Here is a 19,973-nt window from a genome sequence, read left to right as displayed (position 1 = left end):
TTTTATCAGTTTTATTGAGATGAATTGACATTGCACGGTATAAATTTAAAGTGTACAATGTGTTGATTTCATACATTCATATATTGTAAAATGATTATTACCATAGCATTAGCTAACACCTCCATTACACAACCATTTTCTATTTGTGTTGAGAATGTTTGAAATCTATTATCTTAGCAACTCTCAAATACTGGTATATAATCACCGTGCTGCACATTATATCCCCTGAACTTGTTATTCTTGTAACTAGAAATTTGTACCCTTTGGCCAGTATATTCCATTTCCCCACCCTCTTCTGCCCCTGGTAACTACCACTCTACTCTTTTTTTCTCTATGTAAAGCTGAATGATTTCTCTATTAATTATACTTCCATTTTGCTTGGTACTATTTTTATATACATCTATATTTATATTATTACATTATAACATTAATAACAATATTATTACATATTATTATTTATATTATGTATTCGAATATATTTAAATACTAATATATATAACTCTATCTAATAATTTAATAATATGCAAATTAACCATCACTCAACTATACCCAAAAGCCAAGCCCATAAGCCAATCAGGAGCAAATATGCAAATAAGCCCAACCAAGATGGCTATGCCACAGAGAGCAGAAGGGAGGCTTGGGTTTCCCCAGCAATACAATAAGCCAAGCTTTCCACCTGCCCTTTCTGGCCTAGGCCTCCACTCAAGGTTACAAAGTTTCAATGATAGAAACACATGAATCCACACAGAAATGGCAGCAGCCACAGAGCTGGAAAGAGCAGGAGGCTATGGAGGAAGCCAAGCTTTCTGCACACCCTAGCCAGCCTAGGCCTCTGCTAAGACTACAAAGTTTCAATTATAGAAGTTACATAAATCCCAACAGACATGGCAGCAGCCACAGAACAATCAGAAGGCCTGGCTCTACTCTAGGATACAATCTTACAATTGTAGAGGAAAACAAATCCCAGATACCAGGGCCTCAACTTGGTTGCCCAGGGGGCATGGCCAGCCTGCAAATTGCCAGATGCCCCTCGCCCAGGCTGCCCTATACCCAAGGAAACCTCCACCCTGATCCAGGACAACCTTTAGGGCAAACCAGCTGGCCCCCACCCATGCACCAGGCCTCTATCCTATCTAATGAAAGAGTAATATGCAGATTGATCGTCACTCCAACACACAAGATGCCTGCCTCCATGTGGTCAAAAATGGCTTCCCCCATATGGACACAAGATGGCTACCACAAGATGACCAGCAGGGGAGGGCAGATGGGAGGCAGCAGATCTGCAAAGGAGGACAGTTGGAGGCAATCAACCCTGCAGGAGAGGGCAGTTAGGAGTGAACAGGCCGGCAGATGAGGGAAGTTGGGGGCAAACAGGCTGGCAGGGAGCAGTTAGACATCAATCAGACTGGTAGGGGAGTGGTTAAGGGGTGATCAGGCTGGCAGGCAGAAGTGGTTAGGGGCAATCAGGAAGGCAGGCAGGTGAATAGTTGGGAGCCAGCAGTCTTAGATTGTGAGAGGGATGTCCAACTGCCTGTTTAGACCTGATCCCAGGTAGTCAGACATCCCTCAAAGGATCCCAGATTGGAGAGGGTACAGGCTGAGCTGAGGGACACCCCCATCCTATGCATGAATTTTGTGCCCCAGGCCTCTAGTATATAGATCACATTCTATGAAATTAGAAAATAGCCCTTCAGTCCCAAACTCATTGAACACATGTGCTCCTCCTGTAGCCCTCCCTGGACCTGGGTCTTGGGGGCGGGCCTTCACAGGTTACCTTTCAGGTGCTGAGAGGAGCTGGGAGACCCAGCCCATCCTCTGCTCATGGGTGCCAGCAGAATCTGCTCCTATGGGACCATTCTGTCCCATGTCTCTGCCTAAGCCACTGCCAGCTGCCAGGGTCCTCCAGAAAACCTTGATCTGTGATCCCTTTCTCTAGCCTCAAAACCAGCAATGCATGTGGAGTCCCTCCCATGGCATACCTGACCCACCCTCCTGCCCACTTCTCACTTTCAAGAACACCTGGTTACTGAGGGCCAGTAAATCTATCGTTGGTTCCTTTTCTCCTCAGCCTTGCCCCCTCCATGCAGGGTCTTCTGTTTCCCTCTCAGGTCCCCTCACTGACAGGCATCTGAGGGGCATGTGCTCTGGTCTTTCCAGTCTTCATCTCTCCTGCCTCCAGGCCAGGTGCTCACTCTCTGTACCTGAAGTACATTCTCACCCTCTTCATCTGTCTAAATCCCACCTCTGCTCTCAAGGTACATCTCAAATGTCAATTCAAATGTCAAATCACAAAGGAGGTGGGGGTGGGGGAAAGTACGAGATGGCAAAGGGGGGGGGGGACAGATTGTGATGGAAGGAGACTTGCCTTGAGGTGGTGAACACACAATATAATCCTACCCAATAAAGAAGTAATATGCAATTAACCACCACTCTGCAACACCCACCAGCCACCCCCACCAGCCACATTCACCAGCCACACCCACCAGCTAACCAGAGAGAGAATGCAAATTAACCCTAACCAAGATGGATGAAGCCACAGAGAACAGGAGGGAGGCTTGGGTTTCCCTGGCAATGGAGGAAGCCAAGCTTTCCACACACTCCCGGTGGGCCCAGGCCTCCACTCAAGAGTACATAGTTTCAATTATAGAAGGTAAATAAATTGCAACAGAAATGGCAGCAGCCACGGAGCTGAAAGAGCAGGAGGCCAGGGTGATGGAGGAAGCCAAGCTTCTGCTGCCCTGGCCAGCTCAGACCTTCATTCTAGGCTACAAAGTTTCAATTGTAGAAGATAAATAAATTCCAGATATCAGGGCCTCTGCTTGGGTTGCCAGGGGGCCAGCCTGAAAACCACCACAGGCCTCTCTCCCAGGCCATCCCATGCTCCAAGGGAACCCCCACCCTGACCTTGGATACCCTTCAAGGAAAACCAGGTGGTCCCCACCCATGGACCAGGCCTCTATCCTATCTAATGAAAAAGTAATATGCAGATTGACCATCATTCCAACACACAATATGGCTGCCCCCAAGTGGTCAAAGATCCTGCCCTATGTGGTCACAAGATGGCCACCACAAGATGGCCAGCAAAAGAGGGCAGTTGGGAGGCAGCAGATCTGCAAGGGAGGACAGTTGGAGGCAATCAACCCTGCAGGAGAGGGCAGTTATGGGTGACCAGGCTGGCAGAGGAGGGAAGTTGGGGGCAAACAGACTGGCAGGGAAGCAGTTAGACATCAATCAGGCTGGCATGGGAGTGGTTAGGGAGTTATCAGGCTGACAGGCAGAAGTGGTTAGGGGCTATCAGGAAGGCAGGAGAGCAGTTAGGAGCCAGAAGTCCTGGATTGTGAGAGGGATGTCCGACTGCTAGTTTAGGCCTGATCCACCGGACATCCTTTGAGGGGTCCCAGATTGGAGAGGGTGCAGGCTGGATGAGGAATAGCCCCCTCCCGTCCCCCATGCACCAATTTTGTGCACTGGGCCTCTAGTATAAGCATAAACTCAGTGTTTCATGTACTCACAACTATAAACCTACTTTTGCCCAATCTTGTATTATACTTCTAACTAGAGGCCCAGTACACAAATTTCTGAATGGGTGGGGTCTGGCCAGCCTAGCCCCAATCAGGGTGGATTGGGGCAGGCCTGTCAGAGGAGAAATGATGGGGGGAGAGGCCACAGGCAATTGGCCAGTGGGCTCTGCACCTGATTGGGGTAGGGTGATGCTGGGAGGTGGGGTTGGCCATGGGGAGGGGCTGTGGGTGGTGGGCTGGCCAGCCCCATCTCCTCTTGGGATAGGGGGGTGATCAGGGGTGGGATCAGCCAGGGAAGGGGCTCCAAGGGGGTTGACCATCTGCCCCACCCTTGATTGGGGTGGGAGAGTCCGATCAGGGGTGGGCTGGCTGGGAGGAGGGGCCAATGGAGGTTGGCTGGACTGCCCCAGCCCCTGATCCAGCCAGTTTATTGACTGCAGTGGGCTTCATAGCAACCAATCATTCCAGTCTTTATGGCATTCTGGTCACTGGCTTTTTATATATCTATAGATATGTTCATGCCTTATCACATGTCATTTCTTGCCTAAACAGAACTTAAAGGCAGATTAACTGACATCTACTCTTGGACATCAACTTGGAAATGCATTGAACTCCCTTCCCAACACATATGCACATACTATATAACATGTCTGTTTGATTTGGATGCCCTCATCTGTGTGAACATTCTCCCAGCATTTATCTTTTGAAACAAAAGTTATTGATTTATTTATCTGTGTCTACATTAGAGGGTTAGTTCCTTGAGACCAGGGGATTTGTTTATTTTGAATTTGAATCCCTAGCACATGACTAGTGTTTAACAAATAGTGAATTGTAAATTAATATAATCTTGGATTTTTCTTCCGTTTTATTCATTTAGTTCTCTGGGCTTTATATTCTTCATCTATAAAAGTAAAGATTTAGACTAGTCAGTGGGTCTCAAATTCCAAATCTCATATTATCTACTGTAAAAAAAGAAAACAACAAAAAAACCCTTAAAGATAAACACACACACACACACACACACACACACACACACACACACACACAGATTATCACACCTGACTCTCCCCAAGATTCTGATCAGTAACCCAGGTATGAGACTGTAGAATGTGCATTTCTGACCTGTAACAGGTTTGGGAACAACTGGCCTACAACTCTCAGCTTTAAAACTCCTTCAAATATTCTGTTCCCTATTAATAGACTCAAAAATTCTTTTTTTCCCAGTTATAGTTTACATTCAATATTATATATATTGATTTCAGATGTACATCATCTATAGACAATTACATACTTTACAAAGTGGTCCTCTGATAGTTCCAGTACCTGCCTGCGCCATGCATAGTTACTACAAGATTACTGACTATATTCCCTATGCTATACTTTCCATCCCTATGACTATTTTGTTACCACCAATTTGTATTTTTGTAATCCCTTCACCTTTTCATCAAGTCTCCCAACCTCCCCTCTCCTACTCTGACAACCATCAGTCTGTACCTGTGAGTCTGTTTCTAATGTGTTTGTTCCTTTATTCTTAATCAGGTGCTCCAGGTCTCTTTTCCTAAATTCAATTTTCTCCAGCTTCAGGAATCACCTTCACCTGTTTGCACTTGATGATCCAGTCATCCTGAATTGCTTTAGAGGGACTCGTACAAGATGGCTTTTCCTGCAAGAAGTTGCTCACTATTGTGTGAACTCCAGGATGAAGCTTTGGCATCAACTCCTCTGAATTCTTTCCTTTCCCCTTTTATATCCTGTTTTTGCTTCTATTGGAGCTCTTTTTGAGATTGCCTGCACTTCCTGAAGACAACAGTTACTTAATGAATGTTTTTCCTTTTCTTATCATGGCAATTTATTCATTCCTTCAATATTTACTGAGACTCTACTATTGATCTACATTTATTACTTCATGTCATTTTATCCTCATAATAATACTACTGCATTTGTTATCATTTTGCAAAAAAGGAAACAAAAGCCAGTTACATGGCTGTTTAATGGTTGGGATAGAATTATCTTCCAGGTATTTCTGATGTTGCTTTCTTCACATTACCATTTTTTTTTCTTAAGGAATTGATTTTTTAATTCATTCATTAATTAATTTTTTAAAAATATATTTTATTGATTTTTTTATAGAAAGGAAGAGAGAGGGATAGAGAGTTAGAAACAGCAATGAGAGAGAAACATCGATCAGCTGCCTCTTGCACACCCCCTACTGGGGATGTGCCCCCAACCAAGGTATATGCCCTTGACCAGAATGGAACTTGGGACCCCCTTCAGTCCGCAAGCCGATGCTCTATTCACTGAGCCAAACCGGTTTCGGCAGGAATCAATTTTTTTAAACAATGAAGAGAACTATAATTTAATGTGAATTCTTCCAAATCTATTTCCTGATTTCTAGGTAAGTGCTGACTCATTTATGTTATTACCAGGAAGCCACATTCTCATAAACTAGTTTGCTATAAATTCAGACATCAGTACAGTTTAGCAAATATTTTCAAAGATTGGAAAAAAATTCCCAGCAGTAGAACTTTAAAGAGGATTCTTTTCAGATTTGTTAGCAATTTTATTTTAAAACTCAAACTTTTGATGCTTTTTCTTGTGTGTTAAGACTATCTCACATTTCCAAAGGGTCTAGACCAGCCATTTTTAGCATTTTCCATCTCAGGACAGACATAAATTAATACTAAAGTTTTGTAGCATATAAAAAATATATTATATTTTGACTGATCTGACAAAAAACGGTATGATTTGGATACATTTACACTGGACAGCTGTTGTCATTTTTTCATTACACTGGACAGCTGTTGTCATTTTTTCATTTGGCAATCTAAGGAAAAAGAGATCAGTGCCCGGACTAAAAGGTCAGGTATTGTGTGGTGTAAAATTTACCTGTGGCACACTGGTTGAAAATTGCTGGTCTAAACATTTGAATTAGGAATAAATGGAGGCAAAGGAAATAAGAGATGGGACAGGAGTGGGATGTTTCTCAGGGAAGCTGAGGCCCTGCCAATTTCCTCTAAGGCTTGACAAAATTAAAATAGAATCAGTATAAGAGCTAACACTTATTGATTTTGCATTAGGTATATGCATTTTGCTTAGAGTTTTATATTTATTGGTTCCCAAACTTTAATCATCCCTGTATCACTTTTATGGATTTTGCTACATTTGTCTTCTGCATTATTATTTACTTAACTAGAGGCCTGGTACACAAAATTCGTGCATGGGAGGGGGGTGTCTCTCAACCCAGCCTGCACCCTCTCCAATCTGGAAACCCTCAGGGCATCCCTCTCACAATCCAGGACTGCTGGCTCCCAACTGCTTGCCTGCCTGCCTTCCTTATTGCTCCTAATAACTTCTGCCTGCCTGCCTGATCACCCCCTACCATCTCCTTGCCAGCCTGATAGATGTCTAACTGCCCCCTGCCAGCCTGTTTGCCCCCAACTTGCCTCCTCTGCCAGCCTGGTCACCCCTAACTGCCCTCTCCTGCAGGCTTGATTGCCCCCAACTGCTCTCCCTTGCAGGCCTGGTCCCACCAACTGCCCTCTCCTGCTGGCCATCTTGTGGTGGCCCTCTTGTGTCCAGATGGGGGCATAATCTTTAACCACATGGGGGAAGCCATCTTGTGTGTTGGAGTGATGGTCAATCTGCATATTACTCTTTCATTAGATAGGATAGAGGCCTGGTGCATGGGTGGGGGCCAGCTGGTTTTTCCTGAAGGGTGTCCCAGATCAGGGTGGAGGTTCCCTTGGGACATGGGGTTGCCTGGGTAAGGGGCCTATGGTGGTTTGTAGGCCAGCCATGCCCCCCAGTGACCTAAGTGGAGGCCCAGGTATCTGGGATATATTTATTTTCTACAATTGAAACTTTGTAGACTGGAGCAAAGCCAAGCCTACTGCTTGCTCCATGGCAGCAGCTATTTCTGTTGAGCTTTATTCACCTTCTATAATTGAAACTTTGTAGCCTGGAGTGGAGGCCCAGGCTGGCCAGGGCAGGTGGAAAACTTGGCTTCCTCCATCACCGGGGGCAACCTTAGACTCATGCTCTCTCCAGATCCATGGCTGCCACCATTTTTCTTGGGATTTTCATCTATAATTGAAACTCTGTATCCTTGAGTAGAAGTTTGGACTGGCTCGGGTGTGTGGAAAGCTTGGCTTCCTCCATTGCTGGGGAAACCCAAGCCTCCTTCCTGCTTTCTGTGGTGGCAGCCATCTTGTTTGGGATTAATTTGCATACTTGCTCTGATTGGCAGGTTGACTTGACTGGCAGGTGTGGTGGAGTGATGGTTAATTTGCATATTACTCTTTTTATTAGATAGGATATTTCCCCTTAAATGGACTTTAGTCAGCCTATTTTATCCCTTGTTCTAAGTAGCCCATATGATGTCTAGTTATAGATTTTATATTTCAATTAAATGCTTTGCATTTATATTTTTCTAAAACACAATGAGAAAAATACATCCTACATAATAAGAGAAGAATATGTTAATTATCCATTACACAGTAACATCATGACCAATCTACAAGTGGTGGAGAGCTACAGGAGGGCTGGGCAGTGAGCTACCAGCAGCGAAGAGCTACCAGCAGCAGTGGGCAGGTGGCCAGCTGAGGCAAGTGGCAGCAAGCTCTTGCACATGGATTCATGCTCAGGGCTATTAGTTATTATTATAAAAGAGTTAATGTATTACCTGAAAAATTGTAAACTGTACTGCAGTTTGTGAAATGCTATTTTGTTTCATTTAATCTTCAAAATAACCCTTTGGGTTAAGAACACATTATCATTTGCATTCAAAAGGAAAAAGTGAGGCAAAGAGAATGAAATACCCTGCCTAAAGTCACAAGCTAAGAAGGGGAAATCATAGTTTGACTTGGATCTGGTGTTACATTGAAGTTCAAAAAAACCACTGTGACATTTTTTACCCAGTTCTGGAAGAAATTTTGTTTTTACTTCCAATTTTTTATATACCATAATTGCGACTTATAAAATGTGACGTGTATGAAAGTGACAGAAAATATAAAAATAATTGCAAAAGTTTGACTTTCTTTTTAATTTTTTTCCAATTAGTTTAATATTGCCCCATTTTGCTTTTATAAAAATGATACAAAAATCTGTAAAATTATCTATTCATCACTAGAATTTCTGAAATATAATTTAACACAAATATTCAGTCAGTGGTATTGTGTGAATGTGTGAATCTGACAGTTTACTGAGATATTATTTGAAATATAAAAAGTGGTATCAGCCATGGGCTGATTTTGATGCACTAGACTCCCTATCCTTGCCTCTGCCACCTCAGGCACAGAGCATGGTTCTGAACACTTTGGGGGTAAAGCAGATTTATTTGGCCAAATGAAGAGTGAGAATTCTTTCCCTAGCACCTGCAAATTGTTTATGCTGTGTGTGGCTGCATCTTTAATCCACTCTCATATGAGAGTAGGAGTTATTAATTGATTGGAATTATTTCATTGTATTTTCGTATGCTTTTCTTCCTCTCTGCCTCTCATACTCTCATCCTCTGTCTCTTTTCCTTTTTTCCTGAAGACCTGCTTTACATCTGAACCCTGAATCACAATATATGACACAGCAAACATGAGTGTTTTCTGGGGGCAAAGACGTGCAGAGCATCAGAAGGCCAGTTGCAGATGAATTGTCAGTAGTGAGAATGTGACTCTATGTACTGTTTGAGGGGCACACTCCAGAAGTGGACGGCTGGGTTTCATGGTCATCTATGGGTGGAGTTGGCAGGCTGCCTATCTGCACAATATTTTTTCCTTTTGATCTGCCTTCACCCTCTTTTTCACACAAAATGTTCCCTGTATTAAACATGGGTTTGGAGAGTCTGGGTGTGAGCAATTAGAGGTCTAAAAGGGAGTGTGTGGGAGGTTAGGAAGGAAGGCTTGGTAGTTAAGCTTGTCATTCGTGAGTGAAGCACAGCGAGCTGCTTCCTGGCTAGAGTTACAGAGAAAAAAATCAAAGACCAAAAAAACAAGTATTCATTGCGGATGATGACTTCAGCACCATGCAAACAAGGCTGTCAACTATCAGAGAAGTGTCCTCTGAAGCACTTCATGGAGACAAGGGTCTGGGAAGCAGTGTGATTACATGCAAACTGCGTGGTTAGTACATGGCCACGAGGGCACAGAGAAGATGTGGCTGGCTTTGCTGTGAAGGTTGTAGCAGAACTCTGAAGGGCAAGTGAGAGCACATGAGATAAGTGAACTCAAAGGGTTATGACCCAATTGGCAATCATGCTCCAAAAGGGATTCGGTGGCTTTGCAATCACTGTTCCTACCTCTGTCTTTATGGAGCAAATTATATCTGCAAATTCAGATATGAGCCACATCTATGACCAATATTAAAGATACAGAGAAGGAACTGGTATACTACTGATTAGAACTAACTGGGCATGACTCAGCAAAGCTCCTGGAAACACCATGGCCAGCCTTGCAGTGAGTTGTGCTCAAAGTGCATTTCTTAGGTGTGGGTACCCACAGCCACCTCCTGAGTCTGGTCAGAAGCAGGAGCATGAATGCTAGCTAGCTAGTTTGAGGATTAATCAACCAAAAATTACAAGAACTGGACCAGGCAGTCCAGATCTAAAGAAGGAAAGGAAAAAGGATCTTAGCTAAGGTGTAGCTCAGAGTTGGTTTCCTGAACATATTCAGAGCAGCTTTTTTTTTTTTAATTAATTTTTTTTAAATTATTGATTATGGTCTCACATAATTGTCCTTATTCCCCCATTCCCATCCCAAACCCCTCCCTAGATATGCCCCACCCCCCGTTGTCCATGGCCACTGGCTAGGCCCATATGTATGCACACAAGTCCTTTGGTTGATCTCTTTCCCTTACTTGATCTCAATTCGGTTCATCAGAGCAAGCATCAAGCGGTCACCTCTTTCATACGTTTACTTTTAGGCTGAATAAAAACTCAGTCTTCACAGATTATTGTATATTAAAAAGCTTTTATAAAAGGGTACTATTTGGGGATCCCTGGAAATACATTTTAAAAGGTTAATTCTCATCAATAGCATACTAGTTCCCTCTGCTATATCCTCCTATTGCTTTCAATTCTCAAATTTCTTCTGTTTTATAGGAGATGTTGAAGAGTTGATAACTTTCTGCTGTTTCCTGAATCTCTAATTATTTGAATATTATTTTACCTGTCCCTCCTTTTGGCCTTAAGCAGACTTTCTGTTTTCAACTAAAGATATAGTTTTTTAAAGGTCTTAAATCCTCTCCCTGAATCCCAAATCTCTCTTTGTAATGTAGATTTAAGCATTTTCTTTACTTCAGTTCAATAGAGATATTTGATAAATCTTAATGATTCTAACATATACCAGGGATGGTATTAGGCACCCAGAAAAATGACATTTAAGGAGATTATCATGATCTAGGATTGCAACAGACACCTAAGTAATAATAAAACAATAGCACCAATAACTAACCAATAATAATGAAAAATGTACTAAACACTTTATAGGCATAATTCTCTTAATTCTAAAAAACAAACAAACAAACAAAAACAAAACACACACACACACACAAAAACACTTTTAAAAAATTCAGAGCTAGCCTTATATCCATTTTGAGTTGAAATCCTGAGGTTTAGAGTAGTGAAACCATGCATCTAATAAGTAGTGAAAGCAGAATAATTCAGTATGATAACGGCTACAATAAAGGCTGGACAGAAGGCTTCAAAAGAGAGGCTTGGAGAAGTTAGGCAAGGCTTCACAGAGGAGGTGACATCAGGGCTGGATCTCAAATTAAGCACAAGAAAGAAAATAGCATGAACACAATCTGTGAGGTTAACTATTGGCAATGATTTACAAATAATTAAGAATTTCCAAATGTCTTTGTCTTTTGGGATCCTTTTAAGAAGTCCCAGAGGTTTACAGTTTAGCTTTAGAATGCATTGAAGTCAAAGCTAAAGGTAGAAAAAACAGCTGTTCAGACAGATTTCACAGCGTGGGCTAAAAGTAGAGCTGGGAGGCAGTTGGAGAGTGGGGGAAAATGGTTGAGAAGGGGGGTTTAGATGAATTTTTCTCTACTTCCAAATGCAACTCGAAGAGACTCTTAGCTGCTCACTGTGGCATTCATCAGTTGTCAAAACTGGCATTTCTCTTTGTTGAACAAGACAATAGAGATGACAGAAAACATGTATTTTGATGAAGTCACAATGACTATAGCACCTGATCCTAATGCCAAGAATTATTTAAAATGATAAAAGGGGGATTGTGAGCACGAGTCATAAATTTGATTGCCTAGTGACTTTAGTCAATTTGACCTCTTTTAATGTATTTTCCTTCTTGAAATGTCTAAGGTTTTTGATGGTCTTTTAAAAGAGAAACCTAGCACAGTGGGAAGGGCATATATGTGTGTGGTAAGATGAGATCTGGTTCTAGTTTTCGCCTTCTCATTATATGCTGTGTGATTTGGGCATGTGGCCAAACCACTCTGAGCTTCAGCCTCTCCAGCCCTGCAATTCAGTCATGAATGTTGCCTTCAGTTCCTGTGGGGTTGTTGGAATTGGATTTACTGTACTTGTATTCAAATCCTGGCTATGCTCCTCTTTAAATGTATAGTCTTTTCTAATCTGAAAAATGAGTATCATAATTCCTCTTTCCCAAAATGTATTTCTGAATTAATGGACACAATAAATAGTGCAGAACAAATACATAGTCCAATCCTTTTTTTTAAAAGCAAAACTCAATTTGAATCTTTCCAATGGCTTGGATTCATTTATAAGAAAAGTCCTGGAAGATACAAATACTCAGGTAAGAATATCTGCATGATATGCTAAAACCTCCTTTTCCATAAAATGGGAGGTCAGCAGTTCTGAGCCCTGTTTGCACATTTGAATCACCGAAGACAATTAAAAACATCCTCAGGTTCAGGGCTCTCCTCCTTAGACTGAGTGGATTGGTCTGCTGTGGGACTCCAGCCTTGAGATTATAAAAGCTTGCCAGCTGTTTCTAGCATGCCCTGGACTCTATCTTTGCTTCTCTGACTTATATAAATTACCTGGTAACCTTGTTAAAATGCAGATAATGCTTCTCTAGGTCTGGGGTGGGGCCTGAGATTCTGCATTTATAACCAGTTGGCAGCTGAAGCTGATGCTGCTAGCCTGGGACTGCACTCTGAGTAGTAAGTGATTAATGATCCACAACAGTAGTTCTCAATGGTCAGAGCTCATCAGGATAACCCAGCGCTTGCTGAAAAACACGGCACTGGGACCTGGGCCCAGCCCTCACAGATTCTATTTCACTTGGTTTAGGGAGGGGGCCAGAGAATCACTGATCCAAAATGTCCATTTCAACCTGAAAATGCCATGATGCTAATTTTGTGATTTTTATAGTATGACTCCCCTCCCAGTTCAATTGCTCAGTAAAATAAATTAGGACCTGAAGCTGAGTATGTGAGATATCATTGTCAGAACCTGACAGATGAATGAGCTCAGGTGATGTGATGTCAACATATGGCTGATCTTTATGTCCTGTGTACTTTCCAACTCCAGAATCTCCTCTGGCGTTAATGGGGACATTCAAAGAACCCCTTCTGTGTGAGCAGGATTTACTGTGGACACAGCACCCACAGACTAATCGGGCGAGCATCCTTCATCAAGGGGCTGCACAAGGGACCTAGGCTTTTTTCTGTTCTCTGTGACATAGCATGCTTCAAAGCAGAATCCCTGGAGACATGGGCTCATCAAGATCAAGGAAAAGTAAAGGTGGGAGACAATAAGCTGTGCTACTCAGCAACGCAGATGACTGACTTGAAAAATCTCTGGACATCCAGGAGAATCTGTCCCATGATAGAATGAATAGCCTTTTCCTTCTTTTTTATTCTCACCTCCTGGATTCCTCTTGCTTTTATTAGCTAGAAATAGCCTCTTCCTAAGGATTGGCACTTAGCACTTTACAAGAACATATTGAAAAATTATAATAGGGTCCAAAACATTACAATTCTGGTACTGTTGCTTTGGATAATCATTTTGCACATAATTAATAAAGAAGCAATTGGTTTCCAAGAAGTGTATGAATTTGTAAATAAATTGGTACAGGAATGGTAATATGGGAAATGAAATTCATATTTTCTTGTTTTTACCTTTAGAAGTATTTGTATGTGTAAAAACACTTGATCAATCTGTAGAAATATTTGCATGAGCTCTAGAGAAGACAACTCAAAAGATAATAATCACAGTCTAGTTTAGCAGATCACAACCTAAGTCACCCACAATGGGGCTACTTGGCCTTCTGGAAGTCCCTCTGTTCCTGGTGGGCTGACTAAGGAGAGAGCACCACAGGCTATGATTCAGCAGCAGCACAAGGCCCCAATGGCCTCAAATGCCTTTCTCAAGAGCCAGCCACCATACTGCCCCTCTTCACTTGGTCCTCAGAGCATTGCCAGTGGTAGGAAGTGGGTGTTAGCCATTGCTCTAAAGCATGAACATTTGGGTCAGAAAGACAGGGGTTCAAGCCACGGTCCCCAGGCCTCTGCCCATTCACTTGGAGCCATTTATCAGGCCACGGGGCTTGTTATCCAGGAAAGACTGTGGAATCTGTGCGGAGTGGAAGGAAGCTGATGTAGAGGGGCTGGAGAGTGCAGTGACCAACTGCAATGTAGAGACCACAGGGGCCTGGAACGGAGACTCTGAGGGTGCCCAGTCCTAGGTGGTGAGGCTCTGGATGAGGTGTTAGAAGAAAAAAGGGGCTTTTTCAGTGAAAGAAGGACTAGGTAGATGGTGAGTACCAAGACAGAATGTTACCATTTTTCAGTTTTTCTCTAAGTTATGTTTTGATGAGGCAGAAAAATGATCAATGTGTTTTAACATTTACTTAAAAAAAACCTTTACTCAAAATAAGAAGTGAAACTCCTGCCAGGCCACGTTTGTTTGAAAGGCAGTGGCTTCCTTGTGACATTTCAAACCGGGCAGAGATGGCCTTTTGCCAGAGATGTTTATTTTATTGATTTGCTTCTGTATAACATTCCCTATGTTGCAAAAATTGTTTTATGCACTTTAAAATCTTACCTCATTAATACACTTAAGATCTTAAAAGTTAGGCACTGTTATTTGCAGAAGAGGTTAATTGGCCCCACATCACTGTGGCAGACCCAAGATTTGAACCTGGGCTGTCAGGGTCCAGGCTGTTATCCTGGACCATGGCATTACTCTGCCGCTAAGGAGAGTGTTCCTGCTCTGGGTGACAAGAGAGAAGCTGGACTGGATGGATTGCTTCTTAAATGTGCTCCCTTGGTCATCATCATTGGAGTTCTTGCTTCAAATTCAAACTCCTAAGCTTTACACCTGAATTTCTGACTCAGGAAGTCCAGGATTTTTGGAAATAGATGTTTAGGGAACCTCCACCCTTATTACAAGTCCAAATTTCTTTGCTTGAAACATCATTCTGATTACCCTAAAATGAATGTGATATCTGAAAGCAGCAGTAGCTTATGCTACCACTTCCCATACATTTTCTAGTCATTTCAACTCTGGTGCTAAACCAGTCACTGATGGTGACAATTCTGACCACTCCACCCCCAGCTCCATCTGCCGACAACCACCAGGCTGCCTGGAGATCCTCTGAGACTCCCACATCCTGCCTTTTTTCCTTCTGTAAAAACCCACAGCTTAGTCTCCTTAAATCCTAAAACTGCAAGGCAAAGTGGACACATTTATTATCTTCAATTAACTGCCACTCTCCTCCTCTGCCTGCCAACAGTTACGCAGTTCAGGTGGGTGACTCCACCCTGAACATTGTTCTCTCATGCTCATTGAATAGACCAGACCCAGCAATGTTTACTTGGGGTCTGCAGGTGGCATTGAGCCCTGCTCAGACCCCTTTCCCGTTAGTCTTCCATTCTCCATCCCCTTCTAGCATCTTCTGTCCTGCAGACCCAGAGGAGGCTGAAGGTCCTGGCCAGTCTCTAACCCTTTTCCTACCTCAGTAACATCTGCATGTTTTTTTTAAGGGGTCGAGAGTAGCAATGCTAATTACTTACAGCAGAGGAATGAACAGTTAGCTATTATATCATTTTTGTGAATTTAGGCCCTGCTGATGAGTGCACTGACACAAACAGATAAACCAGATAAATTTCAAGCCCTCTTGACTTTAAGAAGACTGGATCATGCCCAGAAAAAATAAAACAGAGAAGAAGGAATCTCACAAGCCCTCAAGGCTGCCATGAGAAATTGGCTTGAGAGCCAGGTAAAATCAATTTAGAAGACAGCCCTGTGAAAGCCAGGGCAGAATATTATCAGTGCTCTGTGTGAAGTACTTCACAACCTAAACGTGAAACAAGCCAGCATTATCAAAACAGCATTTCCTTCTCAGCTCTGCTTGTGACTTCCAAGAATTCAACCACTTTTCTATTAAGGATGCAGGCATTGCCCTTCTCCTCAGAGCATCCCTTGCACCATTTGGGATATGCCCATCATCGGGTTTGCTTTGAGTGAATACCCTAAGTTAGGGGTGTCGAACTCAATCAGAGAAGGGGCCAAAATCTAAAATCCAGCCTAAATCACGGGCCGAATGGCTTACTGAATAGTCATAAACTGTCATTGTGATGGAAACGCAGCGGAGTGCAGTGATGACAGCGCGGTGCGGGCCACATTGCAAGGCCTGGCGGGACGGATTTGGCCCGCGGGCCTTGTGTTTGACACATGTGCCCTAAGTATTCCATGGAAAAGAAAACATATGAAATGTGGTGGGAAAACATTCTAACTGCACCCTTAAACAGGAGAGCAAGTAAACTGGAGCCTAACTGACCATCTTGAAGCATGTAATAAAAACGTGCACATCAGTAGCACTTCACAACGGGTATGTTCCCTACTCCTCCAAAGGGCACTGGTCATTCCTTGAGGCAGTGGCTGCATCCTTCTAAAACAGACACAGCAGCTGCAAGACATGAGACTTAGCTCAAGAGCCTCTATTGCAGCTGGATTTCAGTCAGATAAGTCAGGGTGCCCTAGATCTCTGAAAGTGCAGAGCCTGTAAACTCAGCCTTATCAAAGGTGTATGTGGGGTGGCAGGAGGAAGAGAGGGAGCATCCCCAGCGCCTTTCAAACTTATGCTTTCCTCCCTTTCTCCCATTGTATGTATTACCTTGAGCTCCTTGACTGTAGAAGAATCTCTGAGCCGACTCAACATCCAAGAATCTCTGAGCCGACTCGACATCCAAGAGTCTATGAGCAGACTCCACATCCAGGAAATAATCCATTTTGGGATAATCCATCCTTGATGTTTCAAAAACAGAGTTTTAAGACACAATAGTCATCTGTTTGCCTATGAAAGAGGGGGGAAAATCACCATATTTTAAACTGTTAAATAGATTTTTAAAATCTCAAGTATGCATTTATAAGTATATATATATATATATATATATATATACACACACACACACACACACACACACACACACACACATATATATATATATATTTAAATGATCTCATTTGAATATCCCATTATTTGACTGATAGCCAATTCTATAAACACCCTTCAACATAGCTTTCCTATTATGTGAGAAAATGCCACATTTAACCAACATTCATTTAAAGTCATCTATCCCACTCAGGAAAAACAGACAATCCAGGCTAAAGAGAGATAACATACCAGTCTTTCCTTGTTGCATATTAACTGGAAAAGATACTGTTAAGTTCATATGCTATCCGTTTTCTAAAAGCCTGTCTGATAAATGGCTTCATTAAGTGTCAGCCTTTCGTAGTACTGATCCTCAGTTAATCCAGTGAGCTCCGATTCCCCTGGAGCAGCAGGACTTGCCTGGAATCAGAGCCTCCACATACAGATGCTTTGCATTTATGACATACGCTGACATGTTAGCTGTAAAACATCTTGAATCCTTTCCTTTATAGCGATTCCCTCGGTACATTTTACAAAGTGCTACAGCATTATTACCTGCTCACCCCTGGCATGGGCTGCTGTTAAGAAAGAATTCTGGTCTGTAGAGCAATGACAATTATTTCAGAATCATAACGATCCCCTTAATATTATCATGCACTAGCCTGTCAGGAAGCTAATCCACTTCACTACAAAACATTCAGCCCGGTGGTGCCTTCCAGCATATGTAGCCTTTCCCTGACACTTGCACTGATGAACTACTCTATTTCTGCAGGATGCTTTAGGAAAGAATCAACAAGACAGAGTCATTAAAATCAAGTTCAGAAGGCTAATCAGCTATTTCTCTTCCTAGTCCGGTAAGAGGAAACTTTAACAAATACCCAAAGGTACCCCAATAGCAAATCATACTTACTGCAAAAAGAAAAGGAAAATCAAGGGCTAACTGCCGGCAATAAAAGCAGGAGCAATTTCAGCCAGAGAGTCTTTGATCTCACTAAATATTCCCAGTGGAAGTAAACAATTTTGATTGTTTGCTTATTACAGCAATGAATAATGTATACCGTCCACTGGACTTGTTTTATCAGATAAAATGGCCAGAGCACGTTACCTTAGCAACAGAAGGTGACGCCAGCCTCCGTCTCTTTGTGTCCTCTATTGTGAAAGAAGAAAATGACCGGTTTCCTGTGTAAAACTTTGGCAGAAAACCATCCCCATTAAATCTATATGTAACCATCACGTGGGTCCATTCTGCATCTCCCTATCCCCGCCCATCTCTTTTGCAGAGAAGTGTCTTAGTCACTTAAAAAATGGTTTGGATTTAATATGTTTTTATAGCTCCAAGTCCCAGTTGGACTTGAAATTAAAACAGAATTACATGATTAAATAGTTAATATGATAAGAAAGTGGTCTAGAAATCGTTAGGGGTACCAGTTCTTACTGTAATGCTGCCTAGGGTGATAGGGACAGGTCATTTTTAGCTAGCTCATGTTAAACATTCTCCTGCTATAATAATTTCAAAGATCAGCCATCGGCATCTAGGCTGAAAATAACTCTCTTGCCTTCTGTGAATCAGTCACGGGAAGACGCTTAAAAAGCTGTTTGAAATTTCCCAGCTTTTAAAAGACGAATTATATCGTAAGTCTTTTGTGAAATTCCTCCCACCCCCCACCAAAAGAAAAGAAAGCCAAAAAGATGTATGAAAGGAAGACTATCAAAGTTAGCAGGTACTCACCAGCACTTGTTGGCCCCTTTCAACAGGATACCACAGAGCGTGAAGCAGAGCTATGCAGGATGCTGAGCCTGCACGCCCAAAGGAACAGCTTCTAATTTTCCCTTCAATCCCAGTTCAGGAACACTGAGCAGAACAAGGTGATGGATTTGCCCATTTTATATTGTGATGAAATGCAACACCTAAAAGAGATCTGAGTGGAGCTGTTCTTTAAAACACATTAGGCTGCTAATTTAAGAAAATTGAAAGGTTTTGTTTTACTGTCTTTTATGTGTTCTCTCCGCTACCCCCTCAATTTAATTTGCATTTAAAATTATGCTCATGTCTCCTCAGTTCTCCAAGGTGTGGAGTACTTTTTAATCACGACAGTTGCCTGGGTAGGGGTTTAGTGCAAGGCCACTTTTATTCTGAGCTGCAAAGCAAGGTGGGTAATTATAATTGTGAGCTGCTTTCAGGAGTGAAATAAAGGGCGCACATTTGATTTCACCCTCCTCCCTTTTTCCTGGCCTTCCTTTATCTTCCTGCCTTTAATTGCTTGGTCAAATCTTCAGCCCAAATCTTGCCAATCTGTCTAAATGCATTCCTCTCTGTCAGTCTGAGTGTAGCAAAATAATACCATCAGCAAAAACAAAACAAACAACAAACAAAAACCTTTGGTTAGATTTCTGAGCTTATTTCTGGTTGGAATCCTCCCTCCCAAACCTCAGTAAGGCCTTTACTTAGTAAGGCACAATACTTGAGATTTGCTCATGAAAGGCATAATGTTAGCCAAAGCCAAGCCCTCTAGTCGGTTTTCTCAACCTTCGCACACCTTTGTTGACCAAGCAGAACTGGTAACAAGTACAATGTGGAGTGGAACATTTTGGATTATTAAGAGAAACTACATTTGAGAAGCCTTGGAAGGAAGACCACTAGACTCCTCCCTTCTAACATGAAAATCTCCCGCTGTTTGTCTTGTGTGTTTTCCTACCAGGTTAGAATAAATTAGACACAAAGTTGGTGTTGCAGAGAGTTAAATTGGACAAAAGAGGAAGCTAAAACAACCCATTATATGCCCTTGTAGGCAAAGTCAAAAGTCAACTTTGGACTCAGAATACAGGCATACCTTGGATATACTGGGAGTGTGACTCAAGACCAGCAAAATAAAGCAAGTTGTAATCTTTCCATTAGAGGGTATTAACTTCAATTTGTAAAAAACAACAACAACAAACAAAAATGCAATGCAACGCCTGTGAATTGCAGTAAAGCAAAGCACACTATAATGAGGTGTGCCTGTGCTCTCAGCTTTGCCCAGATCCAGGGACTTAACTTTTCTAAGGTTACATTTCTATTCAGCCTCCAAAGGAGACATGCTGAACACTTGACATTTAC

The 19,973-nt window shown here is 42.3% G+C and overlaps 1 protein-coding gene across 4 annotated transcripts in view; it reads right to left on the bottom strand.

Moving 5' to 3' along the window:
• PHACTR1 (phosphatase and actin regulator 1) overlaps positions 1-18,801 on the bottom strand; it is a 532,833-nt gene extending 514,032 nt beyond the window's left edge. Inside the window, exons 1-2 of one of the 4 annotated variants that reach the window (XM_036447917.2) lie at positions 18,606-18,801; positions 16,619-16,798 (exon numbers count right to left, since the gene is read on the bottom strand). In XM_036447917.2, the coding sequence (XP_036303810.1) occupies positions 16,619-16,748 (130 nt within the window). In that variant the 5' untranslated portion in view covers positions 16,749-16,798; positions 18,606-18,801. Of the gene's footprint in view, positions 1-16,618; positions 16,799-17,786; positions 17,932-17,981; positions 18,098-18,605 lie in introns of those variants that run through there. The other 3 variants (XM_036447915.2, XM_036447916.2, XM_045584274.1) reach the window with 3 other exon arrangements.
• Between the last annotated feature and the right edge of the window lie 1,172 nt (positions 18,802-19,973).

Source organism: Pipistrellus kuhlii, unplaced genomic scaffold, assembly GCF_014108245.1.
Source record: "Pipistrellus kuhlii isolate mPipKuh1 unplaced genomic scaffold, mPipKuh1.p scaffold_m20_p_2, whole genome shotgun sequence".
In the NCBI taxonomy this organism is placed as follows: domain Eukaryota; kingdom Metazoa; phylum Chordata; class Mammalia; order Chiroptera; family Vespertilionidae; genus Pipistrellus; species Pipistrellus kuhlii.
The sequence above is the reverse complement of the archived record's forward strand: the minus strand, read 5'-3'. Positions and strand labels throughout refer to the sequence as shown.